This window comes from Chrysochloris asiatica, unplaced genomic scaffold, assembly GCF_000296735.1.
Source record: "Chrysochloris asiatica unplaced genomic scaffold, ChrAsi1.0 scaffold00012, whole genome shotgun sequence".
NCBI classification, from domain to species: domain Eukaryota; kingdom Metazoa; phylum Chordata; class Mammalia; order Afrosoricida; family Chrysochloridae; genus Chrysochloris; species Chrysochloris asiatica.
In genome coordinates this window covers 31,399,175-31,418,215 of record NW_006408530.1, presented here as the reverse complement: position 1 = coordinate 31,418,215, position 19,041 = coordinate 31,399,175, and the positions used below count along the sequence as shown (strand labels likewise).

Sequence of the window (19,041 nt, the reverse complement as noted above, 5' to 3'; positions counted from 1 at the left end):
AAAAAGCTAAAGTGGATAGAGAGAAATACTTTTAACTCATGGTATATGGAGGGGATTATAATCAATGTAATGCAACAAGTTATATGAATGGTTGAATGTGAAACTGATGATGTGCCTTGTAAACTTTCACTCAATCCACAATAAAAGCCTTAAATTAAAAAAAAAAAAAAAAATTTAGCCAATAAAATTCAACAACATATCAAAAAAAGAATGCATCATGACCAAGTAGGATTCATACCAAGGATGCAAGGATGGTTCAATATTAGAATAGCAAACAATGTAATCTACCACATAAATAAAACAAAGCAAAAGAACCACATGATCATATCGATTAATCCAGAAATGGTATTTGCCAAAATCTTACATCCATTCCTAATAAAAAAAATGCTCAACAAAAGAGCAATAGAAGGGAAATTCCTCAACATAATTAAGGACACGTATACAAGTATACAAGTAGACTTGACTGTGTTGACGTGAATGGAGTCAAGCCCGTGGGAGAAAAGCCCACGGGACCTTCATTTGCTGATGGGGCACAACTCAAAATGAAGAACAGCTGTAAACATCCATTGAAAATCGGAACACAGGATGTACGAAGTATGAATCTGGAAAAATTGGAAGTTGTCAAAAATGAAATAGAATGCATAAACATTGCTATCTTAGGCATTAGTGAGCTGAAATGGACTGGTAGTGACCATTTTGAATCTGACAACCACATGGTTTACTGTGCCAGGAATGACTAATTGAAGAGGAATGATGTTGCATTCATTCTCAAAAAGTACATATCACTCATGAGGTACAACGCTGTCTGTGATAGGATAATATCCATGTGCCTATAGGGAAGCCCAGTTGATACCACTGTTATTCAAATTTACATACCAACCACTAAAGCCAGTGAGTATGAAACAGAAGAATTCTACCAACATCTTCAATCTGAAATCAATCAAACATGCAACCAAGATGTATTGGTCATGACTGGTGATTGGAATGCAAAGGTTGGGAGCAAAGATGAAGGACCAGTAGTTGGAAAATATGGCCTTGGTGATAGAAATGATGCTGGAGAACGCATGATAGAATTCGGCAAAGCCAATGATTTTTTCATTTCAAATACCTTCTTTAGACAGCATAACAGATGACTACACACCAGACAGAGTACATAGAAATCAAATTGACTACATCTGTGGAAAGAGACGATGGAAAAGCTCCATATTGTCAGTCAAAACAGGGCCGGGGTAGACTGTGCAACAGACCATCAATTACTCATATGCAAATTCAAACTGAAGAAGAAGAAAATGAAAACAAGTCCACAAGAGCCAAAATATGACCATGAATATATCCCACCTGAATTAGGGATCATATGAAGAACAGATTTGATACATTAAACATTAAAGACCAAAGACCAGAAGAGTTGTGGGATGACATCAAGAACATCATACAGGAAGAAAGTCATTGAGAAGACAAGAAAGAAGGAAAAGGTCAAAAAGGATGTCAGAAGAGACACTGAAACTTGCTCTCCAGTGTAGACATGCTAAAGCAAATGGAAGAAATGAGGCGGTCCAAGAGCTGAACAGAAAATTTCAAAGATCAGCACAAGAAGGTAAAGCTAAATAATATGACAAAATGTGCAAAGATCTGGAATCAGAAGACCAGAAAGGAAGAACACGCTCAGAATTTCTCAAGCTGAGGGTACGGAAATAAAAATTCAAGCCTTGACTTTCATTATTGAAAGATTCTCTGGGCAAATTATTGAATGACGCAGGAAGCAAAAGAGAAGATGGAAGGAAAACACAGTGTCACTGTACCAAAAGGAAATGGTTAATGTTCAGCTGTTTCAAGAGGTACCGTATGATCAAGAGCCAATGATAATGAAGGAGGAAGTCCAAGGTGCATTGAAGGAATTGACAAAGAACAAGGCACCAGGAATTGATGGAATAAAAATTGAAATCTTTCAAGAAAGTGAGGCGAGATGGCACAGGAAGAACTCACTCATCTCTCCCAGGAAAATTTGGAAAACGACTATCTGGCTGACTGATTGGAAGAGATCCATATTTGTGCCCATTCCAAAGAGAGGTGACCCAATGGAATGCGGAAATCATTGGACAATCTCTTTGATATCCCATGCAAGTAAAGTTTTGCTAAAGGTAATACAGAAACGGCTGCAAGCGTACATTCCAGAAGTTCAAGCCGGATTCAGAAGAGGCTGTGGAATGAGGGACATCGTTTCTGATGTTCGATGGATCTTGGCTGAAAGCAGAGAATATCAGAAAGATGTTTACCTATGCTTTATTGACTACAGAAAGGCTTTCGATTGTGTGGATCATGACAAGCTATGGACAACATTGAGAAGTATGAGTATTCCATAACACTTAATTGTGCTCATGAGGAATCTGTACCATGACCAAGAAAAAGTTGTTCGAACAGAACATGGGAACACTGAATGGTTTAAAATTAAGAAAGGTGTGCAACAAGGTTGTATTCTTTCACCATACTTATTCAACCTGTATGCTGAGCAAATAATCCGAGAAGCTGGGTACTATGAAGAAAAACATGGCATCAGAATTGGAGGAAGACTCATTAATAACCTGCGATATGCAGATGATACAAACTTTCTTGCTCAAAGTGAAGAGGACTTAAACATTTACTGATGAAGATCAAGGAGTACAATCTTTGTTATGGATTTACATCTCAATGTCAAGAAAACAAAAATCCTCACCACTGGACCAATAAACAACATTCTTATCAGTGGAGAAAAGATTGATGTTGTCAAGGACTTCATTCTTCCTGGATCAACTATCAACACTCACAGAAGCAGCAGTCAAAAATCAAACGATGTATTGCATTAGGCAAATCTGCTGCACAAGACTTTTTTAAAGTGTTGAAGAGCAAAGATGTCAGCTTGAGGACTAAGGTATGCCTGACCCAAGCCATGGTATTTTCAATTACCTCATATGCATGTGAAAGCTGGACAGTGAAGAAGGAAGACCACTGAAGAATTGATGCATTTGAGTTATGGTACTGGAAGCAAATATTAAAAGTGCCATGGGCTGCCAAAAGAACCAATAGATCTGTTTTGGAAGAAGTACAGCCAGAGTGCTCCTTGGAGGCCAAGATGGCCAAACTTTGTCTCTCATAGTTCAGACATATTGTAAAGAGGGACCAGTCACTGGAGAAGGATATCATGTTTGGTAAGGTGGAGGGTCAGAGAAAGAGAGGAAGATCCCCAATAAGATGGATTGGCCAAGTGGCAGTATCGATGGACTCAAGCGTGGCAACAGTAGTGAGGTTGGACCAGGATCGGGCAGCATTGCATTCTGCTGTGCATAAGGTCACTATGGGTCAGTACCGACTCGATGGCACCTAACAGCAACATACAAGGCCAACAACCAACATTACTTTCAATGGAGAAAAACTGAAAGCATTCTCTTTGTGAACAGCAGCCAGACAATTATGCCCTTTTAGTCCCAGTACAGCGCTGTAGGATAAGCACTCAACCTCAAGGTTGGTTTGAACCACAAGGTCGGTACTTCAAACTCACCAGTCACTATTCAAAAACCCTATACAGGGTCAATATGAGTTGGAACTGACTCGAAGGCACTTAACAATAATAACATTCAATATTGTGTTGGAAATCTTAGCCAGAGCTGTGAGGCAGGAAAGGGAAATTAGAGGTGTCTGAACTGGTAATAAGACGTGAAACTCTTTATTTGCAGATAATATGATCTATACATAGAAAATCCCAAAGACTCAGCAAGAAAATTTTTGGAACTCATTGAAAGATTCAGCAAAATAGCAAAGAACAAGAGCAACATACAAAAATCAGCTGGATTTCTCTATACTAATAAAGGAAGTTGTCAAGGACTTCATTTTTTTGGATCAACTATCAACACTCACGGAAGCAGCAGTCAAGAAATCAAATGATGTATTGCATTAGGCAAATCTGTGCATCAGCACAAGACGTTTTTAAAGTGTTGAAGAGCAAAGATGTCAGCTTGAGGACTAAGGTGCGCCTGACCCAAGCCATGGTATTTTCAATGACCTCATATATGTGAACGCTGGACAATGAATAAGGAAGACAGTAGAAGAACTGATGCATTTGAATTACGGTGTTCGAGGAGAATACCATGGGCTGCCAAGAGAACCAATAGATCTGTGTTGGAAGAAGTGCAGCCAGAGTGCTCCTTAGAGGCCAAGATGGCCAAACTTCATCTCTCATACTTTGGACATGTTGTCAGGAGGGACAAATCTCTGGAGAAGGATATCATGTTTGGTAAGGTGGAGGGTCAGAGAAAAAGAGGAAGACCCCCAACTAGATGGATTGACCAAGTGGCAGCTTCAATGGACTCAAGTTTGGCAACAATTGTGAGGTTGGCCCAGGATTGGGCAGTGTTTCATTCTGTTGTAAATAGGGTCTCTATGAGTCAGTACTGAGTTGATGGCACCTAACAACAACAACAAATGAAGGCAGCAGTGCGTAGTCCTACAGAGAAAGCACCCAGCCCTGTTCTCTTTGGCCAGCAGTGACCGCCCCTACTCCTCTGCACTGGGCAGAGTTTGCTCCTGTAGAGCAAACGCTGCATTCCTGCTGTAGTTAGGTTTGGTGGCTAGCTAGCACTTGCCCCAAGACTGTAAGACTATGTTGCTTCCTTTTTCACTTCGTCTGGGTTTTCCCTCTCCCTACCCCATGTTTAAGGAGCTCTGGTAGTGTAGTGGTTACGAATCAGGCTGCTAACCTCAGGGTCAGCAGTTCGAAATTACCAGCTGCTCCATGGGAGAAAGATGAGGCTTTCTGCTCCCATAAAGATTTACAGCCTCGGAAACCCTGTTCAGGGTTGCTATGGGTCGGAACTGACTCCATGACACTTAACAACAGCAACAACCCCATGTTTATTTTTCTCTCTTCTCCACCACTTTTTTCCCCCCGAGCCAAGTGTTTTGAGGTACTGAGTTTAGAATTCATGTTTCTCAGAATGGTGTCAGGAAAGGAACCCTCTGCTCCCGCTAAGTGGTGTGGAGGAAGGGGCACTGTGGGTCTCTCCAGGTCTCTCCACCTCTGCCACCTGGATTCCAAAATGCTGACAAATGAGGCCTGGGACCTTTACCTGGAGCGGATGTTCCATAGCCATAGCCCTGGTTAGCAACGACAAAGGGCTCATTCAGCGTGATCCAGAACTTCACCTTGTCTCCCAGCCTCTCAAACAGCACATCTGCATAGTCTTTAAACCGCTGGACAATGGTTTCATTCTCCCAGCCCCCGACATCCTGCAGCGCCTGGGGCAGGTCCCAGTGGTAAATGGTCACCTGTGGAAAAGCCAGATCAGCAGTCCCATTAGCCTTGCTTTCCAGACCTGTCATCCCTTAGGGAACATCCTTGATGAGGAGTCATGGGCATTATATCCACCAGCAAGTAGGCTGGCTAAAGCCTCTCATTTAGCCTTCTTGCAAATGACCCCCAAGAGAGCCCATCTTGGCTAGGCCAAGATTTCCACTGTCCTCAGCCCAACTGGATGCTAACCACTTTCAGTCCGGTACAAACCCTCTCCTTTATTCAAGACTCACATTTCCCTGAAGCTTTCCCTGCACTCAACACCTTTCCTTTTGTGGTATCTCACACCCTTCAGCTCCACAGCATCTTGTGGTTCTGAGTTAAGTCTTTAATTATTTCCTTATTGATAAACACGTAGGGTGTTTCCACTCTTGCTATAACAAATACTAATGATAGCATGGATCTACTGACCTAAACAAAATGGAGTCCATTTAGTCACTGAGTCTCAAGTGAGGACCCTGCAAATGAGGAAGCTTACATATTGGCTAAGGAGTTCTGGCAGCATAGTGGTTATGAATTGGGCTGTTAACTGACTCCATGGCACATAACAACAACAACAACAACATATATTGGCTGGGATGACATTGTGGTCCTAGAAGGAGGAATAGGACAAGGAGACTAAGACTTGCTTAAACCCACCCAGATAGTTATCTTAGGAATTAAGCAGCCAGACCCTAAACGTAGAATGTTTGTGTGTAAAATGTGTAATCTCCACTTCAGCAGAGGAAACAAATAGCTTCACAAAACTTTTATCCTTCATTCTTTTCTTATAAATGGTTCAGGAAACAAAAAATAAAATGTTCTTAGGCTCCCAAGTGGAGTCCTGTTGTGGCACTGTAGGGTAAGCACTGGATTGCAAGGTCGATTGGAACAGCAAGGTCGGCAGTTCAAACTCGCCAGCCACTCCTCAGAAACTTTATGAAAGGTCTTTATGAGTTGGAACTGACTGGAAAGGAATTAGCAACAACAGATTCCGAAGCAAAATTAGCAAGTTTTGGTGACAGCAAATTAAGCTCACAAGTGAGTTTCTGTAGTCTTATTCTAATAGATTATGGCTTAAAAACATATGCAGAGATGGCTGCCGAAGATGGCCAATGGGCAGGTCCTGGTGTTTGAAGGCCGAAGCCAACTCCAGGGCCCCTGGCGGCCATTATGGCCAAGCAAGTGCTGCTGGGCCAAAAGGTGGTGGTCGTGCACTGTGAGGTTATCAACATTTCTGGCAACTTCTACAGAAACAAATTGAAGAACCTGGTCTTTCTCTGAAAGCCAATGAGCACCAACCCATCCCGAGGCCCATACCACTTCAGGCCCCTCACCGCATCTTCTGGCGGACAGTGTGAGGTATGTTGACCCCAAGACTAAGCCTGGCCAGGCTGCCCTGGACTGCCTCAATGTGTCTGACAGGATCCCACCCCCAATGACAAGACAAAGCGGGCGGTTGTTCCTGCTGCGTTCAAGGTTGTGTGACTCAAGCCCACTGAGCAGTTTGCCTACCTGGGTCGTCTAGCACACGAGGTGGGCTGAAAGTACCAGATGGTGACCACCACCTTGGAGGAGAAGAGGAAGGAGAAGTCCTAGATCCATTTCAGGAAGAAGCAGCAGCTTATAAGGCTTAGGAAACAGGCCAAAAAAAACTTGGAGAAGAAGACTGACAAATACACAGAAGTTCTCAAGACCCACGGACTCCTGGTCTGAGCCCAATAAAGACTGTCAGTTCCTCGTTGGCCTCGCCTTGCCCTTGCTCCAATACTGCCCTGGGACATGGGGACCTCTGGGCTCCAGCCAGTGTCCAGGGTTGAGCTTAGCAGGGACCTAGGTCACATGTCCACTGCTCCCACTTCAGTTACTAACTTGTGAAGAGTTGCTCAGCAGCTGGAGCAACCAGTTCACTTCTGTCGTAAGAAGGTTTGTTAAAACTAACTGTAAGGAATCTTAAAATAGTAAATGGGGCATTAGCTAAACAGATTCACATGGTTTTACACTATACTCTGCAGCTGTGTTAGAATAGTCAAGCAGCTTGTACGATCCCAGGTGCTCCTGGGATTGTAAGAAGGAGAATTAGTGATGTAGAGGCTGGGAGGAGTTGCCATCAGGGCTCACAGGCACTGTGGTAGTTTCCCTGTGGTTTGTAATTCAAAACCAATCAATTATTTATAGCCAAAAAAAGGAAAAGAAACACATGCACCTGTGACCTAGCAATTATGTTCCTAGGACTGTAGCGCACAGACCAACTTTCATACATGTGAAGTGGTGGATGGCTGTGGCTACTCAGGAGTCCTTGGATGGCACAAACAAGCATTTGGCCACTAACTGAAAGGTTGGCAATTCAAATTCACCCAGAAATTCCTTAGAAAAAAGGCCTGGTCATCTGCTTCCAAAAGATCAGCTGTTAAAAAACCCTAAGCACACAGTTCTACTATGACACAGAATGAATTTGACAGCCACTAGTTTGCAGTCCTGGTGTGGCGCTGTGGGCTAATGCGTCAGACTGCAAAGTTGTTTGAACTGCAAGGTCGGTGGTTCAAGCTCACCAGCTGCTTCTTGGAAACCCTATACAGGGTCGCTATGGGTTGGAATCGACTCAATGGCCCTTAACAATGACAGTTTGGTTTGGCTTTTATGGCTACTCATGGTGGTATGTGTTATGATAGCAAGAGTGGAAACACCCTAGATGTTTATCAATAAAGAAATCATTAAACAATAAACAGAATTCTGTATAACTGTTAGAAAAGAAAAATGCAGAATAAATGTGGAAATTCTATCCATTCATATGGAAAAATCTGTAAAGGAATATCATTGACTAAATCCAAGTACCAAATAGTATGGTCTGCTACCATCATGAGAAGCAAGGAGAAAATGAAATATTCATACAAAGGTACATGTATATACTCATCTACTTGCTTATAAATGTAACCATAGGATGCATAAGAAACTCGCAAACTTGTTTGCCTGCAGGGGACCCCTTGGCTGGGGTGAGGAATGAGAAAGAAACTGCTTAGCAGACTCATGCTGTTTGAGTTCAGGAGCATGTGAACTTATGAAGAATTAAAAAGATTTAAATTAACAACTGTGTTTTGTGAAAAGTTTGTTAGTGGCAGGATTTGGTCTAAGACTTTTATTATAACTTGGTTGCAAAATTGTCTGTGAACAGTTAACCCTCACTTAACAGAGGCTGAGGGAGGAGAAGACAGAAAGTTATTACTTACAGGTTCTGAGTTTCTATTTCACACCAAAGACCCAAACCCACTGCAGTCAAGTAAGTTCCAACTCACAACCCCTGGATAGGGTTTCCATAAATCTTGATGGGAACAGAAAACTTCATCTTTCTCCTACACTGATCTGGTGGGTTTGAACTGCCAACCTTGCTACTTGCAGTCCAGTGCTCATGGTAAATGTAGTTGATGCTACTGAATTGTACACTTAAACATGGTTATATATATATAATGTCTTGTTATATATGAGGGCACTTTAAAAAGCTCATGGAAAAATATAATGAAAGATAATGGAAGTTTTCCACAAACTTTCTTGAAATTTTGAAAGCCTCTTCGTATATTTTTACCACACACATATACAAACACAGAACTCAGTATTTTGTTTATCCGTAAATGTGGCCCCCAGCCCAGCTGACTCCACCTCACCTGAGGCTTTATGTTGGCAGCCAGCAGGGCATCAATGAGCCGCACGTAGTAGTCCAGGCCTGCTTTGTTGATGTACTTGGTGGTTCCATCCGGAAGGATGCGGGTCCAGGAGATGGAAAAGCGGTAGTGGGACACGCCCAGGTTCTGCAGAGCTGCCACATCCTGAGGAATCTTGTGATAACTGTCACAGGCCACGTCTCCAGTGTCATCGTTCCCCACTCTCAGAGGGGTGTGAGCAAACGTGTCCCAAATGCTGAGTCCTTTGCCATCTTCTCTCCACGCACCTTCAATCTTAAGAAGACAGGACAGGTCTAATTAAGTTGTTCAGTCAAGCCACTTATAAGTTCCTTAGCCTTACTGGCAGCAGGTGAGTTCCAAGTCAGGACATAAGCCAGCTTCCCTCCCCTTCTCTGGGAATCTTCTCTTCCCACTCCTTCAGTTTCTGAGTTCCCAGTGTTTTCTGTGCACACACACATGGTGTCATCACACAGTTGTCTGCCTGCTGATTGAATTCCCACAAGGCTGTGGGGTCTATGCATTTGTCTTTCATTTTGGCATCCCAACAACAGGGGGCAGCAGTGCTTGGTGTAGGGTGGGCATTCAGTAAAGGTTTGAATGAATAACCCACTCTCCCTCCACAAAATCATGAACCAACAAATCCCAGTGATGCTAGTGTAGAGGCAGACTTTCTAATCAAGACACATGTCACTGTTTCTGTGCCTGCAATTTCTCCCCCAATCCATCCTATGAGGAAACTCTGTATAGTCTTAAGTTGTCTGACTGTAATTTACTTTAAAGTTGTTCCACTACATACTGATGTGGTATTGTGTGATAAGAGGATGTGTATGCAAATCAGGCATACACATCCATGACATTTCAACAAGACTCTTGGTCTTTCTTGTCTTTGTCTAACTATTTCTTCCCAGACTCCATCTGCTTCGTCTTGCCCTACAAATACCTTCCTTACACAGTCAACCTAACCATGCTGACCTGAGGAGATTTGGGGATCAGAAGGAGCCAGGCTGTTGGGGACAAGAACTTCCCAGACTGTCCCACAGCACTCTGTACTTCCTTCCTAGGAGATAGTCAACAGACTCTCCTGAAATCCCTGCTCACATGCCTGTCCTCCAAGTAGCCCATCACTTGGCAGGTCTGCAATAAAATGTTTGATAAGCTGCATTGAACTCCTCACCTGATATGCAGCGGAAGCTGCACTCCAGATAAAGCCATCAGGAAAGTGCCCATACACAAACTCATCTTCCTTGGGCAGTGGCATGCCATTGTTTGTAATGACTTCTGTGTAGTACCTGCTGGAGGCTCTTGCTGTTCGAGGCCTGTTCAGGTCATTGAAGTCAACATGGTACAGTCCAAATCTGACTGAGTAGCCATTCAGCCATTCAAAGGTGTCCATCAGAGACCAGGCCATGTATCCTCGAAGGTCTACACCATCAAGCCTGTAGGCTGGGAATAGTTCAATGGGAGGAGTGAAAACAGCTTTGTATTACGAAATAGAATCTCCAACAAACCCAGCCAACTCAACTCCTCAACTCAAGACAATACTTCTAAACCATTCTAAACACAAGCAATATTTTCGCCAATAGATAAACAGATTATCTTGGCTGTCTTCTTTTTCGCTAACACTGATGATCACATGGCAGGTATTAATGATGGATTTTTATGTGATCAGGTTCTTTAGAATCTGATTACATAAAGAATCTCAGACCACATTTGCACTTTAAAAGTTAAAGCACAGAAATGTGAGTCGGAGAAAAGTTTCTTGCTCTGAGATCCATGAAACCCACCGGAATACAAGCTCTGTGGGAGCAGAAAATGATCTGTTCAGTTTACTGCTATACCGCTGCATCCAGATCCTGTCACATAATATTTGCTCAAAAAAAATCTTTCTTGGCCCTGGCTCACCTTGCAGTCAAACAGAGAGTGAAAAATAACACTTATGAGGAACATACTCCTCATAATTGATCATATGAGACTCATAGGACAGCATTTAGCCTGAGACAAAGCTTAGAGTGCAGGAAGGGCCAGGAAAGAAGGGCAAATGGGAATGAGGAACCCAGGGAGGAAGCAGAAAGAGCGCTGTTACATTGAGGGAATTGCCACTAACATTCCAAAACAAAATGAGTATAAATTGTTGGATGGAAAATGAATTTGTTCTGTAAACTTTCACCCAAACCACAATAATAATAATAATAATAATAATAATAATAATAATAAAAGAACATACAGGCCATCAAGGAAAAAAACAAAAACAACTTCCTTGGCTAAAACAAATACATAAACTCATTGAAACATCTTTATGAGCGCTCTGTGTGTGTACATTTGTGCTTTTTCTCTGGGGAAATGACCAAATCCCTTTTTTCAGCATTCTCAGAGGGAAATGTAACCCCTATACAGGTAAAGAATTATGGAATTAGGTTTTAAGAACACTAGTTGATAGTTCATAAAGCACTTGACGCTCATGATATATGGATATGGGAAGACGATAAAGGGATCAGAACCCTCACATACCTTTCAAAGCTTCATTGATGTAGGTTTTATGGTAGAATATTCTATCAGTGTCCTCCATTTTTGGATTTGTTAGCCCCACTCCATTTTCGGTGACGTAAATGGGCACATCACCGTACTCTTCTTTGACCCAGTTCAGCAGTCTTCGCATCCCCCAAGGCACAGCTCTGCTCAAAGCTGTGGAAGGCCATGAAGGGTCCTCCTCCTGGGTTGCCTCCTGGTCATCTTCATAGGAAGGCGGGTTTAGCCGCGGTGTTTTATGCTGCACGATCCTGGAGAAGTAGGTGTTGAGGCAGAAGACGTCGGCTGTGGCCCTAATGTACTTCTTCTCTTCCTCAGTGAAGCTTGGTAGGCGGGAGGTGGCCAGGTGTTGTAGTTCACTCCTGTTCCCCACTGTCCACTTCATAGCATCAGGGTAGTCCCCATTTCTGAAGATAGGGTGGGCAAACCAGCCCAGGGAGAACTGCAGCACGCGGTCAGCTGCTTTCACATCTCTGGGCACTTCCGGTGACTTTGGCTCTACCCAGTGTGCATTGAGACTTATTGAAATCACCCCTTTCTGCTTCTGCCTATACTTCTCATCATAAGTGTGATAGGCTCTGGCATGAGCTTTGATGACAGCATGGCCAATCCTATAAGGTCCCCAGCCTGGGTCCTTTATATTTGGAGGAAAATCCCCTGAGCCATACCCCAACCAAGCCTGGTACATGGGCTGATTAAAAGTCATCCAGAACTTAACTCTGTCACCAAACGCCTGGAAACAAAAGTCTGCATAGCTGTCAAACAACTCAATTAAGGAAGGATTATCCCAGCCTCCAATATCCTGGAGAGCTTGTGGCAAGTCCCAGTGGAACAGTGTGACCATGGGAAAGATGTTGCTTGCCACCAACCCATTGATCAGTCTATTGTAATAATCAACGCCATGACTGTTGATAGAACTATTTCTTCCAGTTGGGAAAATCCGAGACCAGGATATGGAAAAGCGATAGGCCTTCACCTTCAAAGCTCGGAGCATGTTTAGATCAGCGTCCAACTGGTTATAGCTGTCACAAGCTACGTCTCCAGTGGCATTGTCTTTCACGTTGTTCCCTGGTGTGTGTGTAAAATTATCCCAAATGCTGGGTCCTTTGCCATCGGCATCCCAAGCTCCTTCAATTTGATAAGCTGAAGAGGACACGCCCCAGAGAAAGTCATCTCGAAACTTCCCGTGGTAGAACAAATCCCTTTCAAACTTGGGTTGGTTTGAGAACTTTTCCCAAACTACTTTCGCGTTGGAGGGCACCTCAGAGGGAAAAGTGAAGGCTCTAATTTTGGGGGGCACATTTGGTGTAATAGGTGATGACACCCTATTTACCACCTTGGTGAGGAAACCGTTCTTTTCAATGATGCTGGTGAAAAAGTAGGCAGATCTCCTGGGAGTCCTTGGTTTGCTGCTATCATTGAAGTTGACATGGTGCAGCCCAAATCTCCGACTATAGCCAGAGGGGCCTTCAAAACCATCAATGAAGGAGCGAACAATGAACGAACGGACATCCACAGAGTCCTCCTTGATAGCTGTGAAGAAAAACAAAAGGTTATTTTACAGTCTCTGTTACTGTGGTTACTTACTTTTTTAAAGTTTTTCTGTTGACAAAGTTTTGGAGGTGACTTGAACTAATAAAAAAAAAAAGTGAACTTTGTATTCCCCTTCAGCATCAACAGAAGGAAAATCCACACCACGCTCACAAGACATCAGATCATTATTATGACAAGTCCTAATCCCAAGGAGCATCTCAGTCTTACAGTGAATCAGGAAAAGAATTCATCCCACTGGCTAGCATCAGGACTCCTTGGTTTTATGTAGGATACATAAATAATTTCATCTTTTAAATATATATTTTTTGCTTTTCTTGTTTACAATTAATAACATTAACATAAAATTATCAAATATCTATGTTGAATAAAAGAAATAAAGCTCAAAGAAATAGATCCTCAGACTCAGCCTTAATTTCTCACATAGTAATCTAGTGAGTCAACCAAAAATGAAAGCCAAAATATAGCAGTGACTGTGAGCTCCTATTTAAAGGCAGAAAATTGTTAAGCCTTGTTTTTATATGACTCCCCGCAACAAGTATACTGGTTGTATAAAAGGTAAAGTTGTTAATTCATTCAGTCAATAGATAAAGCACCTACTTTGTTCCAGGCTATGCTAGGCCCCAGGGACACATGAATGAAAAAGTCTCACAGCTTTGTGAGTGGAGGGGAGAAATGAACCTGAAGCAAGAATCTTGTGGTTTCAACTTCAGGTCCTGTACTTGCTGAGTTGCTTAATCTCTCAGAGCTTCACTTTTCGCAGTTTTCCTACAAAAACTGTAAAGAGTATCTACCCCAATATATTGTACAGTACTGCCCTAATAGCTTGTATGAGGCTGTTTCTAGGATTACATGTGATACTGACTTGAAAGGTTTTGAAGACAATGAAGATGACGAATTGTAACCTTGATGATGAGGTGAGTACAAGTATAAAAGAAGCTCTGACCTCATGAACAGGATTGGCAATTGCATGGGGTATATGTCTCCATTTTTTTTTTTTTTCAGTGCCCATGCAGGTATCAGGAGCTCTGGTAGCGTAGTGGTTACGAATCAGGCTGCGAACCACAAGGTCAGCAGTTCAAAACTACCAGATGCTCCGTGGAAGAAAGATGAGGCTTTCTGCTCCCGTAAAGATTTACAGCCTCGGAAACCCTGTACAGGGTCGCTATGGGTCGGAACCGACTCAACAGCACTTAACAACAATGGCAGGCATCTATAGTCAAGTCTTTCTAACTGAATTTAGATAAGGGTTTGAAAGCTTCTCAAGTAGTTTTGGTAGATGGCTAATTGATTTTTTTGTTGTTGAGTGCCATCGAGTCAGTTGTGACTCATAGTGATCCTGCATAGAGTTTCTGAAGAGCAACTGGTGGATTTGAACTATAAATCTTGTGGTTAACAGTCCAGTGCTTATTCCTCAGCCACCAACCTATTTGTCATCTCTTTTTCCTTGGAATAAACAGGTATATGAAACAGAATTCTAGATAAGAATGAGACTGTAGATACTGATCAATTGGATCAGAATTAATGACAAGGAATGTAGATTTTATAGCCAGAAACGGGACTGGCGATCCATGTGACTGGAGCAATGTGGGAAGATTTTATTGGCTAGAGTTCCATCACAAAGGTCTTTATGTCATTCTGTAATGCCCTTATTACCCTATATTGTTATTGACTATCTGTCTTCACTCTATAGAATGTGAGTTCCCTATGTGAAAGGGCAAACTTTGCTCAATATTGTGCCCCTATTGTGTTGTAATAGACTTCTGGTGTGATGCTGTAGGATCAGCATTAGGATGCGAACCACAATGTTGGAGTTCAAACTCATCAGCTGCTCCTTGAAAATCCAATACAGGGTCGCTATGAGTCGGAACTGACTTCACAGCACTTAGCAACAACTGTCTTGTAGAATGCCTGTTTCATAACAGGCACTCATCAAATATTTATTAAATAAGTGCATTAGATGGAAATGAGGCTTGATAAATGGGTAAGACTCAGATGGACAGAAAGTGAGAAAGAGGCCACCTAGGGAACAAGAATACAGGGACAAAGATGAGTAAGATAGGAGATTGAGGTGAAGGACTGCCACTATACCACTAATACAACGTGTTAGTATTATGTCTTTGGAAAACTTTGTCTCTTTAAATAAAACTCTGAGGACTTGGAAAAAGAGTACCACCCACTTTCCAACTGCCAGCACCAATCCCATGTCTTACCTTTGAGTACCTCATTGATGTATTGATTGAAGCAGTCTACCCTAAAGGAGTCGTCAAAGAGATTTTCACTTTCATCTATGGGTATGCCATTCCCAGCCAGGTAGATTGGAACTTTTCCTCTTGTGTATTCCAAGGACACAAACTTCAACAGCCTCCTTATACCCCAGGGAACTACACGAATCCAAGGGGCTGAGGTCTGAGGCCATGCAGGGTCCACATGTTGGGCAAAGCCTCCGATGGCATCATAGCTAGCGAGGCAGTTGTTTTGCTGAGCCTCGCTGATGAGACGGGAAGTGTAATGGGACAGACCCAGAAAGTCAGCTGATCCTTTCAGCAATTGCTTCTCTGTCTCAGTGAACTCAGGGAGCTGGGCCACAGGACTTGGGCACTGTTTGTTCATTTGTTGGATCTGGGCTCTCAGGGCAGCTGGGTAGTCACCATCCACAAAGATGGGGTGTGCAAACCAGCCAAGCATGAAGTCCAAGAAGCGCTCAGAGGCTCTCAGGTCCTCAGGACTCTCTGGGGACAGAGGTTCTGCCCAGTCTGAGTTCAACACAATGCCCACATACCCCTGCTGCTGTAGGCGATGGTGGTCATTGTAGTAGTGCCAAGCTTTGGCATGAGCCTTGAGGACCAAGTGAGCCACCTTGTTAGGAAGAAAGAAGGAATTACAGTGCTTGGTAACAACATCAACAAGTCAACAACAATGTCAACAATAACACCAACATGTCAATACCAACAGTAAAAGTTAGCACCAATGTCAACAACATCAACAAGTCAATAACATCCAAAAGTTAACACTTAGGTGTCAACATCAACACCAATGTTGATAACACCAACAAGCTAACTTGTCAACCACATCAAGTCAATGACTATATCAACAAAGCTGACACTCAACGAATTCTTTCATGTAATCCTCACTATGAGCTTACTCAGTAGGTACAATTATAATTACCACTTTACAGATAAGGAAAACAAGACCCAGAGATATATAAAACTTCCTATACATGGTTAGTGAAAGGTACAGCAAGAATACAAAACAAAGGCAGTTTGAATCTAGGTCTATAGTTTTACCCATGATGCTTTTGTCTATCCTCAATAAATGCTTACTGAACAGTTAGTCCATGGGGGGAGAATTATTTTAATTAACCTGCAAGGGCAAGGACCACTTTTTCTAGCCTATCTGTTCTTCTTTCTATTTAATGAAATCTAAAAAGAAAAATCAGAACCAGAAACTTCTTTGTAGACTTAATTTATTATATTAACAAAAGTTAATAGCTTTCTTTGGTAAGGCGTCATGGAACATAGTGATAAAGAGAGGATGTCTGGAGTATACCAAGTCTAGATCTGAATTTTAGCTTTGAGACTAACCTGCTGTGGCAACTTCAACTTCCTTATCTATAAGAAGGGGTTAATTATGAATCCATGTAGGAGAATTTGAAGCAGGGTGGTATTCACTGGAAATCATTGGAAAAATGAATTAATTAGCATAAGGAGCCCAGACCCAAAGCAGCACGCCCATCATGTCTGCTAGAACAAAGGTAAATATAAAACTGCCCTAGGTATAGAGACTTTCCCAGGTGGAAGACTTTGTTTCACAAAACCGTCTACCCACATCCTGGAGTTCACATCCTGGAACACTGTAGTCATATCTGTTGTCTCCTTTGTAAAACTTCCTTAAGACTGTCTTTCAGAAACTTGTAAGGCCAGAACAAACTTGAATCTAATCCAGAGCATGCATGGTATCTTCAACTCTGATAAAGATATAACCATCCAGCAGGGGACGCTGTCAAAACATCCCATAATGAGTGATGATCAGCATTCCAGAAGTCTGAACAACAGAATCCATCTGCAAAAGGCTGTGCATGCATCCACTTACCATAACCCCTCACAGCTAGGCAAATTCCAGGAAGAACAGCCCATTTCTTCCCCCATTTCCTTAATTATCATAAAAAGTATAACTGTTCTGTTTAAAATTAGCTCAAGCAAGACGGTCACGTTGCTTCAAAGTCCTTATCAAGTCTTCCCTTATCAAGGTCCACCTACTAATAAATTCCTTTCTTGCATGATAAGTCTGTTCTCTTGCTTCACTATTCTTCCTTAGCAGAGAAAGAACCTTTAATCTTGGGAAATGTGCTGCTACAAATTAAATGAAAAACACGTATATAAAATATCAAACAAAAGCCTGGAGTAGATGACCTAGCCTCGATGGCTTGATAATCAGAACTCGACTAGAGGAAGATAAAAAAAAAATTTTTTTATAAAGGAAATGAGGGTAAATTGCTACAATTTGATGAACTTGACCTATACTCATGGATGTAGTAGCTCAAAATACCAACAGAGAGAGAACAAGTCTTCACACCAAGTATCAATGCTATCCCCTCTGTATACAAGGTAGACAGGGACGGGTAACTTAGACCTTGGCTACCTAAAATGAGAGGGCGATAAAGGCACAAAGTGACTGGCTTACAAGTTTTCAAGAGGGAGTTTAGTTTCAGAGTGTATAGGGGAAGAGAGAGTCCCCACTGAATAGTGTTCATCTTGTCTAGATGGGTCTGGTAAAAAGAGATGGGGATAAGATTCTTATCATTCAATAGTGAGTAATTGCTATCATGACTAATTGTGACTGTCACAACTGTAAAGGTAGAAGTTTTGTAACAAAAACAGGAGAGTAGTTAATCTTACAGTCCAGAAACAGGAACCTAGGACCATCAAGGGAGCCGAGCACAAGGGGTCTTATCCAGAGAAGTAGTGACACCAGAGATGGAGACAGAGATGGGGACATGGAGAGAGTGAGCAGCTGAGGACTCTAGACTCATGGAAACAGAGGATCTGAGAGCTGATGGCCAGGAGGCAGGCTTGCAGAATGGGCCCTTTGGTTGTTTAAATTATTATATATGCCTGAGTGTTTTTGTGTACATCTTCCCACCACCACCTCCCTGCAAAAAAGAAAAACAGAAGGAATGGAAGCAAATATTGTTGAATGATGATGCATGGAGGAGATTATAATCATTGCAATGAAACGATGGTGTAAAGCCGATATTCTCCCATGTAAATTATCACTCAGTTCACAATAAACACACACACACAAAGCCTGGAGTAGAGAGGATGCTTGCAAAACTTAGTTCCCTTCCCTTTTTTGTTTTTATCATCTGTAGATGTTAACATTTGACTTCTGAAGAATTTCATATCAAAATATATTCCCAGGAAGTGAAACTCTTGGCTGTTACTTATATCTGAAATGTTAGTTCTCAACTGGGTCTTAAGCTCCAATGGCAAACTGTGCTCCTTTCCAAAAGGCAGCAATACTTCCCTTCAAGACTGTCAGAGGCAGGCAGGATGCTCAACATTATATTACAGTCACTGAGACCAGGTAATGACATGGAGGAGTGTGAACAACATGAAGCCAAGTAAAGAGCGAGCGCTAAATTGAGTGTCACTGTGATTATGCCATGAACACAAAGAAGCCAAGACTGGAAGTAAAGACTGGTAGAATTATGAGAGGAATTTTTACCTTGAACAACTTTTTTAATGGCATTATTGTTTGGGGGTTGTTAGGTTTTTTTTGGTATTATGTTTTAACTAATGAAATAAAACAAGAGTTGACTGAAAGGAGGCACTTCCTTTCAAAGTTTCTCTAGGACAAATGTCTCAGGAACCACAGTTCAAGGGCATTAAGAATCTGAAGAAGAAAATGTTTGAGTAGTGTTACAAGGAGACACGCAAAAGTGTTCTCTCTCTATGTGCAGGGTCTCTTGATGAGCAAGAGCAGAAT

General features: G+C 42.2%; 1 protein-coding gene and 1 pseudogene across 1 annotated transcript in view; one reads left to right on the top strand and one right to left on the bottom strand.

Annotated features, from left to right (window-relative positions):
* LCT (lactase) overlaps positions 1-19,041 on the bottom strand; it is a 79,996-nt gene that overhangs the window by 28,036 nt on the left and 32,919 nt on the right. The window contains exons 7-11 of the mRNA XM_006834577.1: positions 15,267-15,912; positions 11,485-13,035; positions 10,151-10,419; positions 8,959-9,249; positions 5,097-5,295 (exon numbers count right to left, since the gene is read on the bottom strand). Coding sequence (XP_006834640.1) covers positions 5,097-5,295; positions 8,959-9,249; positions 10,151-10,419; positions 11,485-13,035; positions 15,267-15,912 — 2,956 coding nt within the window. The remainder of the gene's footprint in view (positions 1-5,096; positions 5,296-8,958; positions 9,250-10,150; positions 10,420-11,484; positions 13,036-15,266; positions 15,913-19,041) is intronic.
* Positions 6,408-7,015, top strand: LOC102828207 (annotated as a pseudogene).